Source organism: Anomaloglossus baeobatrachus, chromosome 10 (genome assembly GCF_048569485.1).
Source record: "Anomaloglossus baeobatrachus isolate aAnoBae1 chromosome 10, aAnoBae1.hap1, whole genome shotgun sequence".
NCBI classification, from domain to species: Eukaryota; Metazoa; Chordata; class Amphibia; order Anura; family Aromobatidae; genus Anomaloglossus; species Anomaloglossus baeobatrachus.
Genome location: NC_134362.1, coordinates 9,483,467 through 9,499,866, shown reverse-complemented (window position 1 = coordinate 9,499,866; position 16,400 = coordinate 9,483,467). Strand labels below are relative to the sequence as shown.

The following is a 16,400-nucleotide window of genomic DNA, read 5'->3' as shown; positions in this document are numbered from 1 at the left end:
GCCTTGACCATGTGCTGCGTAGCTCCATGCATCAGGAAGATGATATCTAAATCTATGGATGAGACGATGACCATGCATGCCGCTTTTGATGATATTCCACCACCGCCTGAGGAATATGAGGCTCTGAGTGCAACCAACCCCGGTGAATATGAACTGATGAGAGGACTACCACCACCGCCTCCTACTCCTCCCCCTTCTCCTTGGATCCTGTATGCCACTGTGGAGCATGGCCAAGAGGACACTTAAGGGACAGGAACTGATTTCTTTCTTCCAACCTGTGCTTTCTATTCCCCTTCGATCATTTGCTGAATGAGTCTATTTGGTCTGTCCTTATGGGAGATGATATATAGCGTGTCTTGCCTAGTCCTGGGATCAGGGTATGGGGATGTTAGATCAAGGTCTGTTAGTTAGATAGGGATACGCTGGAGGCTCGGTCCTAACCACCTTTAGGTCTACCATTGGGATGAGGGATAGCACAGGGTCCCCAGTCATAGGGTCAGCTTAGGAACACCCTGCATAATATATACTCCAAGACACGCTAGAACATACTGGGACAGATGGATGGACTTAATGAAAAATGGGAAAAAGATTTTTTGCTATCTTCAAAAGGGGGGACTGTTATGGATGGAATTTAATACATATTGAATATAACCAAAAATGCTGGACTAATAAAATGTGCTTGATTTTATCTAACACATCCATGTCTAGTTACTTCAGATTTTGGGACTTTCCCTTAATCATAAGACATACCATTATTCTAATACATGCTGAGTGAGCTTAATATAACATTATGAAATGCATACAAATATATTACTCGACGTAAACTCTTTTTGCAACTTAACCAATAGGATTATAGTAGGCACCCCTGGCCCTCAGCCAAGGGGCTTCTTATATTATCTTTTGCACTTCCTCAATAAATCAGAATTCTGCATCGATCATGACTGGCTGTCTTTAATTGTGTAGAGATATATATTGCATGCGATAAAGGTCTTTAATTACTAATTTGGAGTGCAGGTGTCAAAGGGATAGATGCGTATCATATGAATGGCATCAACCTAAATTTAAATCCATACCACCACATTTCCCACTCTTATGAACTATAAGCACTACTCTGTCCTCATGCTTGAACTATAACTGTCACACTGTCTTCCCTTATAAACAAGAACAGCCACACTTGTTGTTAATACTGTCTGGTAGAGTTCCGCTCTTGGAATCCCTCCTGTGGTCACTGAGGTTAGTGGTTCGATTCTTTTCCCCAGTTCTACACACCTGATTTGAAGCTCAAACCTTGATTTTGGATATAGGTGTGTGCTTGTTGTTTATCTCTGCCAGTTGTCTGAAATTCCAGAGACTATAGGAGTCTGTCTCTTGTCCCTCTGGCTTCCCCGCTACCAAGCTAAGCTAAGTTCATGGTTTTGCTTCCTACTTTTCGTATGTTATTTGCTTATGCTTCTGTGAATTATCTCTGAAGGTTTTTTTTGTATCGTATCCTGTTTTGTTTGTGCCTTCAGATAAGGAAGATTTATCTTCCTAGTCATTCTATGCTATTTATTTTAGCAAGGGTTAGTCAGCAGGGTAGCTGCTAGTTTTTTTCCTATAATTTCACCAGAGTCTTGTACGGATTGTGAATGTGCGAGTATTAGATTACTCCTCCTTTTTTGCACATTCCATGTAGGAAGTTTTGATAGGGTTTTTTCATACCGACCGCAAGAGTTCCCTATCCTGTCTTTTGTATTTAGTATAGTGTGGCCTCTCTTTGCTCCATCTTGCTCTAACTGTGTATGTCTTTTTAATCTTTGCTCACAGTCTGTACATGTGGGAGGCTGCCTATGATCTTTGGGGAAATCTGTTCTGAGACAAGATAGTTTCTTTTCACTTTCTGCCTTGTAGGTTATGTAGTCTCCGGCTGGGTTTGAGGCATCTAGGATTGTCATTGCTGCCTGGCTGCTTCTGGTGTGGTGTTAAGTTCAGGGCTTGCAGTCGGTACGTTATTACCTATGACTCTGGTGGATTGTACTCATTGTAGTCATTGAACATCGGATCATAACAGTACAACTGGCTACTGATTATTGTTCCACAGAAGCAGGGGGGGGAGGTGTTTTGAAATATTTTTTTTTCCCCTCTTGTAATCAGGGTGTTTGATTATTACTTCTTCAGTATGAGTGCACAGGATTTGGCTGCTCGCTTGGACCAGCTTGCAAGCTAGAGTTCAGGGTATAGCAGATTATGTTACTCAGCCTTCTGTATCTGAAATTAACATTCCTATTCCTAACTTTTTCTGGTGATCGGTCAAAATTTTTGAGATTCAAAAATAACTGTAAATTATATCTGACACTGAAACCGCAATCCTCTGGTGACGCCGTACAGCAGGTTAAGATAATTATTTCCTTGCTGCGTGGTGACCCACAGGATTGGGCCTTTTCTCTGTCTTCTGAGAATCCTGTTTTTCATAGTGTTGATTCCTTTTTTCAGGCTTTGGGTCTACTTTATGATGAGCCTAATTCGGTAGATCAAGCAGAAAAAGCCTTGCTGGCCTTGCAGTAGGGTTCTGAGACAGCTGAAATTTATTGTCAAAAGTTTAGAAAATGGTCAGTGTTGACTAAATGGAATGATGATTCTTTAGCAGCGCTGTTCAGAAAAGGCCTTTCTGAAGCCGTTAAAGATGTGATGGTGGGTTTCCCCACGCCGTCAGGTCTGAATAATTCAATGTCTCTTGCTATTCAGATTGACAGGCGTTTGCAGGAGCGTAAATCTGAATGACTCAGTTTTCAGCCTGGAAATCAGGCTTCTGCATCTGTTGATCACATTCCAGAACCTATGCAGTGTAATAGGACATTATCTCGTGGTGATCGACAGAGTTTCAGTTGGAAAAATAGGCTGTGTTTTTATTGCGGAGAACCATCTCATGTAATTTCGGCTTGTCCTAAGTGGAGTTTGAGGATTGCCAGCTCCTTTTCCATCAATAATATACAGCCTAAATTTTTGTTGTCTGTGTCACTGGTCTGCTCGTTATCATCTTTTACTGTGATGGCATTTGTGGACTCAGGTGCTGCATTGAATCTCATGGATTTGAAGTTTTCCAAGAGTTGTGGTTTTCCGTTGCAGTCCTTGCAGGTCCCTATTCCTTTGAGAGGGATTGATGCAACTCCTTTGGCAAAGAATAAGCCACAGTTTTGGACGGTCTTGACTATGCGTATGGCACCCTATCATTCTGAGGAGTGTCAGTTTCTTCTCTTGCAAGATTTGCATGATGTTGTCGTGTTGGGGTACCCATGGCTGCAGACTCATAATCCGCTATTGGATTGGCAGTACACGTCTGTTACTAGTTGGGGCGGTCAGGGGATACATAATGCTTTGCCTCTAAGAACAATATCCGCATCTGTATCAGGGATCCCTGAGTTCCTGTCTGATTTTCAGGAGGTTTTTGATGAACCTAAATCTGGTCCCCTTCCTCCGCATAGGGAGTGTGACTGTGCCATTGACTTGATACTAGGTAGTAAGTTCCCTAAGGGAAGACTTTTCAATCAGTCTGTGCCAGAACACGAGGCTATGAGGGCTTATATTAGGGAGGCCTTGGAGAAGGGACACATCAGACCTTCTTCTTCACCTTTGGGTGCGGGGTTCTTTTTTGTTTCTAAGAAGGATTTCTCCCTGAGAACCTGCATTGATTATCGGCAGCTTAACAAGATTACGGTGAAATTCAAATATCCGTTGCCATTGATTTCTGACTTGTTCGCCAGAATTAAGGGAGCATGTTGGTTCACTAAGATTGATTTGAGGGGGGCATATAATCTGGTTCGTATTAAGCAGGGTCATGAATGGAAAACGGCATTCAATTCGCCCGAATGCCATTTCGAATACACCGTGATGCCGTTCGGACTTACGAATGCCCCATCTGTTTTCCAGTCCCTCATGAATGAGTTTTTTCGATGTTTTATCGACAAGTTTTTGATTGTGTATCTGTACAACATTTTGATTTTTTCACTGGATTAGGATTCTCATGTGGACCAGGTCAGGAAGGTTTTTCAGGTCCTTCGCGATAATTCCTTGTTTGTCAAGGGGTCCAAGTGCCTTTTTGGGGTTCAGAAGGTTTCTTTTTTGGGTTTCATTTTGTCTCCTTTCACCATTGAGATGGACCAGGAGAAGGTTCAGGCTATTCACAAATGGCTTCAACCCTCTTCTGTCAAAGGTCTCCAGAAATTTTTGTGGTTTACTAACTTCTATCGGAAGTTTATTGCGAATTTTTCTAGTATCGTTAAACCGCTGTCTGATCTGACCAGAAAAGGGGCTGATGTGGAGAACTGGACTCCTGAGGCGGTTTCTGCTTTTCTGGAGCTTAAGGGTGTGACCACACTTTGCGTTTCCACCTGCATTTTAGGTGCTTTTAGGTGCATTTTGAGAAGCACCTTTTTCATGCCAAATGGCATGCGTTTTGATTTCACAGCAAAGGATATGGAAAATGGGTATTTCTAGACCGCACTTTGCGTTTCTAAACGCTGCGGTTAATTTGCATATATTGTGGCAAAAAACATGCGTTCAAAGAAGCAGCATGTCAATTGTTTTTGCCATTTTGGGTGCGTTTTGCTAACATTGTAGTCAATGAGAAATGGCAAAAAACAAGATTCCTACAAATTCCTGCGTTTTACCTGCTTTTTCAGTGCAGAAAACATGCGTTTTGGACTTACAAAACACATGCTTTTTGCCCATTAAATTAATGATTTCATATGTCCCTTTACACACATACAAAATCCGACAATTAAATTAATGAAATTGTTAATTTTAGTGCTATTTTTCTATTAAATACTATATTACCGCTATAATTCCATTATATATTTCTATTTTCTTTTTAATTTTTGAACTTATGTATTTAATCCTTTTTTTTCTCTTTTTTCAACATATTTGAATGTTTAACCTTTATTTAGCAGTGTCTTGATTTACAAAACGCAGGTGGAAAAGCAGGTAAAAAGCGCTGAAAACGCATCAAAAACGCGGCAAATACGCATGCATTTTCAGCGCTAAATTTCTGAAAAAGGCAACTTTGGTCAAATCAATTAAGCACAAAATGTGCGTTTAGAACTGCAAGTAGGTGAACGCAAAGTGCGGTCGCAGCCAAAGAGACGTTTTACTTCGGCTCTTGTTTTGTGTCAACCGGATTTGTCTTGCCCCTTTCAAGTTGAAATTGATGCTTTTGAAATTGGTGCCGGAGCTGTTCTGTCCCAGAGGGATCCTAAGGATTCTAAATTGAGACCATGTGCCTTCTTCTCTCAGAAATTTTCTTCTGCCAAGCGGAATTATGATGTTGGCGATCGGGAAATACTGGCCATGAAATGGGCCTTTGAGGAGTGAAAACATTGGCTCGAAGGGGCTAGGCATCGTTTTGTTGTCCTGATGGATCATAAGAATTTGATCTATCTTGAGTCAGCGAAGAGGCTGAATTCTAGGCAGGCCCATTGGTCTTTGTTCTTTGTTTGCTTTGATTTTGTGGTGTCCTATCCTCCGGGATCTAAGGACGTTAAGGCGGATGCCCTTTCTAGGAGCATTGTCCCTGATTCTCTCAAATCCTTGGAGCCTGTTGGTATCCTCAAGGAGAAAGTTGTTTTGTCTGCTGTTTTGCCTGATTTCAGACGGACTCTTAAAAACTTCCAGGCGAATAAGCCAGAGAGATGTCCTGCGGTAAGATTATTTGTTCCTGAGGCATGGACTAAGAGGGTGGTGTCCTGTCACTGTTCTGCATTGACTGGTCATCCTGGTATTTTTGGTACCAGGGACCTAGTTAGCAGATCATTTTGGTGGCCTTCCTTGTCCCGTGATCTGCGTGCCTTTGTGCAGTCCTGTGAGACTTGCGCGCGAACGAAGCCTTCTTGCTCGCATTCTAGTGGGTTGCTCCTGCCATTGCCTGTACCTGAGAAGCCATGGATGCATATATCCATGCATTTTATTTCTGAGCTCCATGTCTCTCGGGGAGATGACTGTCATCTGGGTCGTTTGTGACCGGTTTTCTAAGATGGTACATTTGGTGCCTTTGTCCAAGTTGACGTCTTCCTCGGAGTTGGTCTCCTTGTTTTTTTCTGCATGTTTTGCGTTTGCATGGCATTCCGGAGAATATTGTGTCCGACAGGGGGACTCAGTTTGTTTCCAAGTTTTGGAGGTCCTTTTGTAGTAAGCTGGGGGTTAAGTTGTCATTTTCATCTGCATTTCATCCCCAGTCTAATGGTCAGACGGAGAGAACCAATCAGACCTTGGAAACCTATCTACGATGTTTTATGTTGGCCGATCAGGATGATTGGTTTGAGTTTTTGCCTTTGGCCAAGTTTGCCCTTAACAATCGAGCCAGTTTGGCCACTTTGGTGTCCCCCTTCTTTTGCAATTTTGGATTTCATCCTCGCTTTTCCTCTGGGCAGGATGCGCCTTCTGCCTGCCCGGGTGTTGATTCGGTGGTTCAGCGTTTGCAGCTGATCTGGGACCGTGTGTTTGATAATTTGGCTCAGTCTCAGGAAAGTGCCCAGCGGTTTGCTAACCGACGTCGGTGTGTTGGTTCTCGGCTTCGTGTGGGGGATCTGGTTTGCCTTTCCTCCAGATTTATTCCTTTGCGGGTTTCTTCACCTAAGTTTAAGCCTTGTTTTATTGGCCCTTATTGTATAGTGGAGGTGATTAATCCTGTCTCTTTTTGTTTGGCTCTTCCAAATACTTTCAACATTCATAATGTTTTCCATAAATCCTTGTTAAGGAGACATGTTGAGCCTGTGCTTCCCGTTGCGGCCCCTCCTGACCCAGTGTTGGTCGATGGTGAGTTGGAGTATGAGGTGGAGAAGATCCTGGATTCTCGTCTTGTTAGATGTAGACTACAGTACCTTGTGAAGTGGAAGGGATATGGACAGGAGGATAACTCTTGGGTTTTAGCCTCTGAGTTTCATGCTGATGAGCTTGTTTGTGTCTTTCATCAGTCGCATCCGGATAGTCCTGGAGGTCCTGGTAAAGGTTCGGTGCCCCCTCCTCAAGGGGGGCGGTACTGTTGTGAATACTGTCTGGTGGAGTTCCGCTCTTGGACTCCCTCCTGTGGTCACTAAGGTTAGTGGTTAGATTCTGTTCCCCAGTTCTACACACCTGGTTTGCAGCTCAAACCTTGATTTTGGATGTAGGTGTGTGCTGGCTGTTTATCTCTGCCAGTTGTCTGAAATTCCAGAGACTATAGGAGTCTGTCTCTTGTCCCTCTGGCTTCCCCGCTACCAAGCTAAGCTAAGTTCATGGTTTTGCTTCATACTTTTCGTGTGTTATTTGCTTATTCTTCTGTGAATTATCTCTGAAGGTTTTTTTTGTATCATATCCTGTTTTGTTTGTGCCTTCAGATAAGGAAGATTTATCTTCCTAGTTAGTCTATGCTATTTATTTTAGCAAGGGTTAAGGTACCGTCACACTTTAGCAAGGCTTCAGCGATCCCACCAGCGTTCTGACCTGGTCAGGATCGCTGGTGCATCTCTACATGATCGCTGGTGAGCTGTCAATCAGGCAGATCTCACCAGTGACCAGCCCCCAGCCACCAGCGACGCGTGGAAGCGAGGCTGCACTTGGTAACTAAGGTAAATATCAGGTAACCAAGCAAAGCACTACCCTTAGTTACCCGATATTTACCTTGGTTACCAGCGCACACCGCTTAGAGCTGGCTCCCTGCACTCCTAGCTAGAAAACACATCGGGTTAATAAGCAAACCGATTTGCTTATTTACCCGATGTGTACTCCGGCTACGTGTGCAGGGAGCAGGGAGCCGGCACTGGCAGCCTGAGAGCGGCGGACGCTAGTAACCAAAGTAAATATCGGGTAACCAAGCAAAGGGCTTTGCTTGGTTACCCCATATTTACCTTGGTTACAGCTTACCGCAGGCTGCCAGACGCCGGTTCCCTGCTCCCTGCACATTCCGATCGTTGCTCTCTCATTGTCAAACACAGCGATATGTGCTTCACAGCGGGAGAACAACGTCCAAAATATGAACCAGCAGTGTGTAACGAGCAGCGATTTCACAGCAGGGGCCAGATCGCTGCTCAGTGTCACACACAGCGAGATCGCTAATGAGGTCACTGCTGCGTCACAAAAACCGTGACTCAGCAGCGATCTCGCTATGTGAGAAGTACCCCTTAGTCAGCAGGGTGATTAATAGTTTTTGTCTACAATTTCACCAGAGTCTTGTACGGATTGTGAATGTGCGAGTATTAGATTACTCCTCCTTTTTTGCACATTCCGTGGAGGACGTTTTGATAGGGTTTTTTCATACCGACCGCAAGAGTTCCCTATCCTGTCTTTTGTATTTAGTATAGTGTGGCCTCTCTTCGCTCACAGTCAGTACATGTGAGAAGCTGCCTATGATCTTTGGGGAAATCTGCTCGGAGGCAAGATAGTTTTGTTCACTTTCTGCCTTGTAGGTTATGTAGTCCTCTGGCTGGGTTTGAGGCATCTAGGATTGTCAGGTATACTGCCCGGCTACTTCTAGTGTGGTGTTAAGTTCAGGGCTTGCGGTAGGTACGTTATTACCTACGACTCTGGTAGATTGTGCTCATTGTAGTCATTGAACATCGGATCATAACATACACTGTCTCCATTATGAACTATAACAAGAAAAAAGTACACCTTCTTATGAGTTATTTTTCATATTTTGAAAAAGAGGTTTTAACCATTTTACTGTATTAAGTAGTCCTCTTAGTTGACTTGAAGCTGCGATCATCCAATCGCTTGTAATATACATAGCAGTGCATCTACATTGCTATCTATAGCTAAAATCACAAACTCCTATGAATGCCAGATACAGGTTTTTTTTTGCAGGAGATATGTAATAACAGGCATGGGGTCATCAGCAGACCCTTGACTGTCATGGAAACCCATTGGCACCCCGCCATCACTTCACAGCTGCACCGATGGGAGGATGCAATGGCACATCCCCCTGCCAGCACATGTTATATGCCACTGTCAGAGATTGAAATTAACATGTTACCAACAGGGGGTGGAAATCCTCTCCACTTGCAGCTGTTAAAGGCACATGATGGCTTATTAAATCAGTACTCACAGCAAAAAAGGGCAACCAGTCCAGTTATCCCAGGCCAACACATTTAATGCACAAACAGGATGCAGACAAGCCTCTCAACATGATGGACACTTCACAGGTGCAAGGTAAATTGCACACTAGTGGCGCGCATAGGGCACTGTTCACACTTGTATGCACATGGTGTCCAGCCAGCAACCTATTACCACGCCCTTACTATTAGATTAGGCGGGTTACTCGGACACAACTCACTGCAGCACGTAAGGGACAGAAATTCCACTATGCACGGCCGTATTAAGAGTAGAGTTGAGCGCGGTTCGCGGTTCGAGGTTCTCCAGTTCGCGGTTCGAGTGATTTTTGGTGGTGTTCTAGATAGAACTAGAACTCGAGCTTTTTGCTAAAGCTCGATAGTTCTAGATACGTTCGAGAACGGTTCTAGCAGCAAAAAGCAGGGCTTTTTACAGCTACAGTGTGCAGGAGCCATCGCTGGCAGCCTGCCAGAAGCTGGTAACCAAGATAAACATCGGGTATCCAAGCAAAGCGCTTTGGTTAGTAACCCGATGTTTATCCTAGTTACGTGCAGGAAGCCCACACTTCCCCGCTCAGCTCACTCCGCCCCCTCCTGCACGCGGCATGTACACATACATACACACACACACACACACGTCCCCAGCCATGCAGTCCATGACACTGACGTCCTCCTGGCACTCTGCACACATGGTCCCGCTCAGCTTACCTGCGGTGATGAAGTCCCGACCTCAGCGCTGTCACTGTCCTCCATGGCCGCCGCTTGTCACATCACCTTCTCTCGCTTCCGACCCGAGACTGACTAGCGGTGACGTCACGGGCCTCTCGCGATACTTGGCTGTGAAGGCGGCGGTCATTGAACTCAGTGACAGGTGCTGTCGGCAGTGCAGGAGATCAGCGCAGGTAATGTACCTCGCTGACAGCAGCACTTGTCATGCCCTGCAGTGACCTGGGCTGACCCATTGATGTTAGCTCAGGTCACTGCACTGCTCTCCCAGCCAATGGGGAACATTCTGCTCTTCATTGACTGGGACAGTGTGGATCGTCATGGCAACCCCTTGGATTACACCAGACCTGGATTTGTTTTTCTTTCTAATAAATTGGTTAAAGAGGGAATGTATTGGGGAGTATTTTTTCAAATAAAAATGTGTTTGTTGTCTATTTTTTTTTATTACTGACTTGGTTGGTGATGTCGGGTATCTGATAGACGCCTGACCTCACCAACCCCAGGGCTTGGTGCCAGGTGACATTACACATCTGGTATTAACCCCATATATTACCCCGTTTGCCACCGCACCAGGGCGCGGGATGAGCTGGGGCGAAGCACCAGGATTGGCACATCTAATGGATGCGCCACTTCTGGGGCGGCTGCGGCCTGCTATAATTAGGCTGGGGAGAGTCCAATAACCATGGACCTCCCTAGTCTGAGAATATCAGACCACAGCTGTCTGCTTTACCTTGGCTGGTGATCCAATTTTGGGGGGACCCCTACGTGTTTTTTTTTTTTTAATTATTTATTTAATTTAAAATAACAGCGTGGGGTGCCCTCAGTTTTGGATTACCAGCCAAGGGGAGGTTGCCAGATGTGGTCTGCAGGCTGCAGCTGTCTGCTTTACCCTAGCTGGCTACAAAAATAGGGGGAACCCTACGTCATTTTTTTTTCATTTTTTTGGCTAAATACAAAGCTAAGCACCCCTTAGTGCCACATGAAAGGCACCAAAGGGTGCAAAATTACAAAATGCAGGAGAGTGGGACATTATGTGTCTTTCTGCCATTATAATGACAGAAAAGACTGATATGAAGTGCACAAGCACAAGAAAATCACCAGAGCGCTCTACGCTGTGAAAAGCAGTAGAAAATGGCACTGGAGTGAACATGTGACCACCTCATGTAGGATGAAGCTATGGATCCTGGGTAAATTTATGCATTTACCCTCCTTCAGTTTTTTTGCAGTACACAAAAAAAACGGAAGGCACACGGATGACAAACAGATGACATACGGACCGTCTACGGAACGGAAACGGATGCCACACGGATGCACCCGTGAAAAAAACGGACTGTTTTTTGCAGACCGCAAAAATGGATCGGTCGTGTTAATGTAGCCTTATTCTGATCTGCCGTTTATAAACAGCAGTCAGAAATAAGTGAATAACGCCCCCCAGCGTCAGAAAATCTCCGGGGTTTCAGGGCTAGCTGAGACCCTGGAGATCATGATTCAGGACGTTTTTTCCGGTCCCCGCTCACGTGATCACAGGTATACAGCGTACACCGATGATCACGTTACAGTAAATGACAGCGCCGGTAAAAAATTATTTATCTCCCATCTGGCATGAACAAACACTTCTTCTCCACTTCTTCTCCACTTCTTCTCCACTTCTTTTCCACTTTTTCTCCACTTTTTCTCCACTTTTTCTCCATTTTTTCTCCACTTTTTCTCCACTTTTTCTCCATTTTTTCTCCACTTTTTCTCCACTTTTTCTCCACTTTTTCTCCACTTTTTCTCCACTTTTTCTCCATTTTTTCTCCACTTTTTCTCCACTTTTTCTCCACTTTTTCTCCATTTTTTCTCCACTTTTCTCCACTTTTTCTTCACTTTTTCTCCACTTTTTCTCCACGTTTTCTCCACTTTTTCTCCACTTCTTTTCCACTTTTTCTCCACTTTTTCTCCACTTTTTCTCCATTTTTTCTCCACTTTTTCTCCACGTTTTCTCCACTTTTTCTCCACTTTTTCTCCATTTTTTTCTCCACTTTTTCTCCATTTTTTCTCCACTTTTTCTCCACTTTTTCTCCACTTTTTCTCCATTTTTCTCCACGTTTTCTCCACTTTTTCTCCATTTTTTCTCCACTTTTTCTCCATTTTTTCTCCACTTTTTCTCCACTTTTTCTCCACTTTTTCTCCACTTTTTCTCCACTTTTTCTCCATTTTTTTCTCCACTTTTTCTCCATTTTTTCTCCACTTTTTCTCCACTTTTTCTCCACTTTTTCTCCATTTTTCTCCACGTTTTCTCCACTTTTTCTCTATTTTTTCTCCACTTTTTCTCCATTTTTTCTCCACTTTTTCTCCACTTTTTCTCCACTTTTTCTCCATTTTTTCTCCACTTTTTCTCCACTTTTTCTCCACTTCTTCTCCACTTTTTCTCCACTTCTTCTCCACTTCTTCTCCACTTTTTCTCCACTTCTTCTCCACTTCTTCTCCACTTCTTCTCCACTTTTTCTCCACTTTTTCTCCGTTCTTTTTCTATGGTCGGTCTACCCATTAGCTCTGCCATGCATACTGTAGCTCTACACCTACTGCACATGTTACTTTATGATTGACATCTCTTTCGTACCAGAGCTGTCTAAGCCTTCTCTGACCCCATATTTGTCATTACTATATTGTCCTTGTACTGTATTATGACATTTGTATCATGTGTTTCATTTCTTGCTGTGTTGCAATTTTTTTGCTGCATCCCAATTGTACCTCTACATTGTTCGAGTTTATGTTATTGTTCTCACACTCTTACGTGATACTGATTATTGTCATTTTTCATGATTACATGCAGATAAGTCCAATCTGACAAAGGCTCAGGCCGAAACGTCATTTGTAACTTGTTTTGCACAAAAACATATATGCTTATGAAAAATTTTTTTTTCTTAATACGGACCAATAAAGAGTGATTTTGCATTACTATTAGTGATGAGCGAGTACTAAAAAGCTCGGGTGCTCGAGGCTCGGGCCGAGCATCCCAAGATACTCGTGTACTCGGCCCGAGCACCGAGCCCAATGTTATCCTATGGGAGACCCGAGTATTTTTATGAAATGACCCCCGGCAGCATGTAGAAACCCTAAAAATGTCACAAAAGTCTCAGAAGAGTGCTCAAATGACATGGCAAAAGCATGGGGAAGACCCCTTGAAGCATTTATCACTCAAAAGTCACAGCTGTGAACAATTTTGTCCGCGTTTTACGCCATTTTTACGGACTCACCAGAAAACCTTCCAAAATGACACCAAAATGAATTTTCATGGCGGAAATGTTAAGGGCACATACCCAATAGTGAGATAGAGCTGGTGTATGTTACTTTTTGAGATTAATACATGAAAGATTTTACGTAAAACATTGTGTGGCACTCCGATGTCCAAAACGCACGTTTTGTGCTTTTTACTAGCGATGTCGGTCATTTTTTTTTTCATGCTATCTCCCGTCGGTCTCGCTCTGTCGGTCTCTCTCTGTCTTGTCTGTCCCCCTCTCACAGTCTGTCGGTTAGTTCCCCCCCTCTCTCTTACTTACCGTTCCCCCATCACTGCCGCGGCGCTGCACAGCTGTTCACTAAACTCCGGCGACTTTTCCTCTTTTGAAAAAGCCGGCCGCTCATTAAACAATCTCGTATTCCCTGCTTTCCTGCTTTTCGGCGCCTATGATTGGTTGCAGTGAGACGCCCCCACGCTGAGTGACAGGTGTCTCACTGCACCCAAACACAGCAGCCGGTGTGTGTGTGTATACTGTGCAGTGAAATAAATAATTAAATAATTAAAAAAAACGGCATGCGGTCCCCCCAATTTTAATACCAGCCAGATAAAGCCATACGGCTGAAGGCTGGTATTCTCAGGATGGGGAGCTCCACGTTATGGGGAGCCCCCGAGCCTAACAATATCAGTCAGCAGCCGCCCAGAATTGCCGCATACATTATATGCGACAGTTCTGGGACTGTGCCCGGCTCTTCCCGATTTGCCCTGGTGCGTTGGCAAATCGGGGTAATAAGGAGTTATTGGCAGCCCATAGCTGCCACTAAATTCTAGATTAATCATGTCAGGCGTCTCCCCGAGATTCCTTCCATGATTAATCTGTAAATTACAGTTAAAAAACACACACACCCGAAAAATCCTTTATTAGAAATAAAAAACACTAACAAAGTCCCTCATCACCAATTTATTAACCCCGACAAACCCTCCATGTCCGGCGTAATCCACGGACCTCCAGCGTCGCGTCCAGCTGTGCTGCATGAAGGTGACAGGAGCTGCAGAATACACCGCCGCTCCGGTCAGCTTCACACAGCAACTGAGGTGAGTATAGCGATCAGCTGAGCTGTCACTGTGGTTACCTGGATCCAGCGGTGGATGCAGCGGTGGCCGCAGTAACCTCAGTGACAGCTCAGCTGATCGCGCTACTCACCGCCGCTCCGGTCAGCTCCATGCAGCAACTGAGGTGAGTATAGCGATCAGCTGCTGTCACTGAGGTTAATCGCGGCACCGCTGGATCCAGCGGTGGCCGTGAGTTACCTGACTGACAGCAGCTGATCGCGCTACTCACCTCAGTTGCTGTGTGAAGCTGACCGGAGCGGTGGTGTCTTCTGCTGCTCCTGTCACCTGAATGTAGCAGAGCTGGACGCGACGCTGGAGGACTGTGGAGTACGCCGGACATGGAGGGTTTGTCGGGGTTAATAAATTGGTGATGAGGGACTTTGTTATTGTTTTTTATTTCTAATAAAGGATTTTTTCAGGTGAGTGTGTTTTAACTGTAATTTACAGATTAATCATGGAAGGTGTCTTATAGACGCCTGACATGATTAATCTAGGATTTAGTGGCAGCTATGGGCTGCCATTAACTCCTTATTACCCCGATTTGCCAACGCACTAGGGTAAATCGGGACGAGCCGGGTACAGTCCCAGAACTGTCACATCTAATGTATGTGGCAATTCTGGGCGGCTGCTGACTGATATTGTTAGGCTGGGGGGCTCCCCATAACGTGGAGCTCCCCATCCTGAGAATACCAGCCTTCAGCTGTATGGCTTTATCTGGCTGGTATTAAAATTGGGGGGACCGCACGCCGTTTTTTTAAATTATTTATTTATTTTACTGCACAGTATAGACACGCCCACCGGCTGCTGTGATTGGGTGCAGTGAGACACTTGTCACTCAGCGTGGGGGCGTGTCTCACTGCAACCAATCATAGGCGCCTGTGGGCGTGGAAAGCAGGGAATATGAGATGGCTGTGTACAGAGCACAGCGCGCCCGCTCGTATAAAGGCTCGGTCACGCTGTGCAGGCCGGCCAATCACTGCAATTCCACAACTAACAGGGCTGTGGCATTGCAGTGGTCTGCCAGCCAATCCCTGCATGAGGGCTGGCTCTCAAAAGAGCGCCAACATGCAGGGATGAAGACCCCGAGTACAGCACGAGTATCGCGAAATTACTCGGTACCCGCCGAGTAGCCCGAGTACAGTGATACTCGTGCGAGTACCGAGTAGTAACAAGCATACTCGCTCATCACTAATTACTATCCGTTGTGACTTACTGACTTAGTCTGGGAGATTTAGCGTGCCGAGGTTACTCACTAATTTTATCTATTATTACCTCTGAGCACCTATATACCAGTGAGCAGAGCTTCCTCTACAGTAGTTCTCCTGATTAGGCATGCCCTTACCTCATGAGCAGGGCATTGCAGCTTTGGTAGCAACCATTACGACATGGACTCTGCTGCTGTGGACCCGGGGAGAGTGAGTGCAGATTCATTGCACCCACACTCCTCACATGAAGGGTCCGCACTCCTAGAAAATGGGGGATACGTTCCCTGAGTGTCTCCCCCCCATATTCTAGACGGTCCAGAGTCGTCGTGGGACCCCTTTATTTTTTTTCTTACAATAAATTGGTGAAAGAGGAAATGTTTTGGGGACTGTTTTTTCAAATAAATTTCTTTTGTCGATTTTTTTTTTTGTTAGTACTGACAGTTTATGATGTTGGGTATCTAATAGACGCCATGACATCACAAACTGCTGGGCTTGATCTCAGGTGACTTTACAGCTAGTATCAACCCGATTTATTACCCCGTTTGCCACTGCACCAGGGCACGGGATGGGCTGTGGTGAAGCGCCAGGATTGGCGCATCTAGTGGATGCGCTACGTCTGGGGTGCCTGCGGCCTGCTATTTTTAGGCTGTGAAGGCCCAATAATGGACCTTCCCACCCTGAGAATACCAGACCACAGCTGTCCGCTTTACCTTGGCTGGTGATCCAATTTGGGGGGGACCCTACTTTTATTGTGTAATTATTAATATTTATAAAATAAAGAGCCTGAGGGGACCTCCACATTGGATCCCCAACCACGGTAAAGCTGCCAGCTGTGGTTTTCAGACTACAGCCGTCTGCTTTACCCTAGCTGGCTATCAAAAATGGGGGGACCCAACGTCATTTTTTTTTTTTAACTATTTTTTAAATAGAAAAAATTAATGGGCTTCCCTGTATTTTGATTGCCAACCAAGGTAACGGCAGGCAGATGGGGGTGGCAACCCATAGCTGTCTGCTTTATCTGCACTGAGAATCAAAAATACCGCGGAGCGCTACGTCATTTTTTTAAAGATTTATTTTTAC

At 44.8% G+C, this 16,400-nt stretch overlaps 1 protein-coding gene across 1 annotated transcript in view; it reads left to right on the top strand.

Annotated features, from left to right (window-relative positions):
- Window positions 1-5,388: 5,388 nt before the first annotated feature.
- The window catches only part of LOC142255062 (vomeronasal type-2 receptor 26-like), a 61,062-nt gene continuing 50,050 nt past the window's right edge, over window positions 5,389-16,400 (top strand). The window contains exons 1-3 of the mRNA XM_075326501.1: window positions 5,389-5,673; window positions 6,207-6,972; window positions 7,347-7,368. Of these exons, the coding sequence (XP_075182616.1) occupies window positions 5,389-5,673; window positions 6,207-6,972; window positions 7,347-7,368 (1,073 nt within the window). The remainder of the gene's footprint in view (window positions 5,674-6,206; window positions 6,973-7,346; window positions 7,369-16,400) is intronic.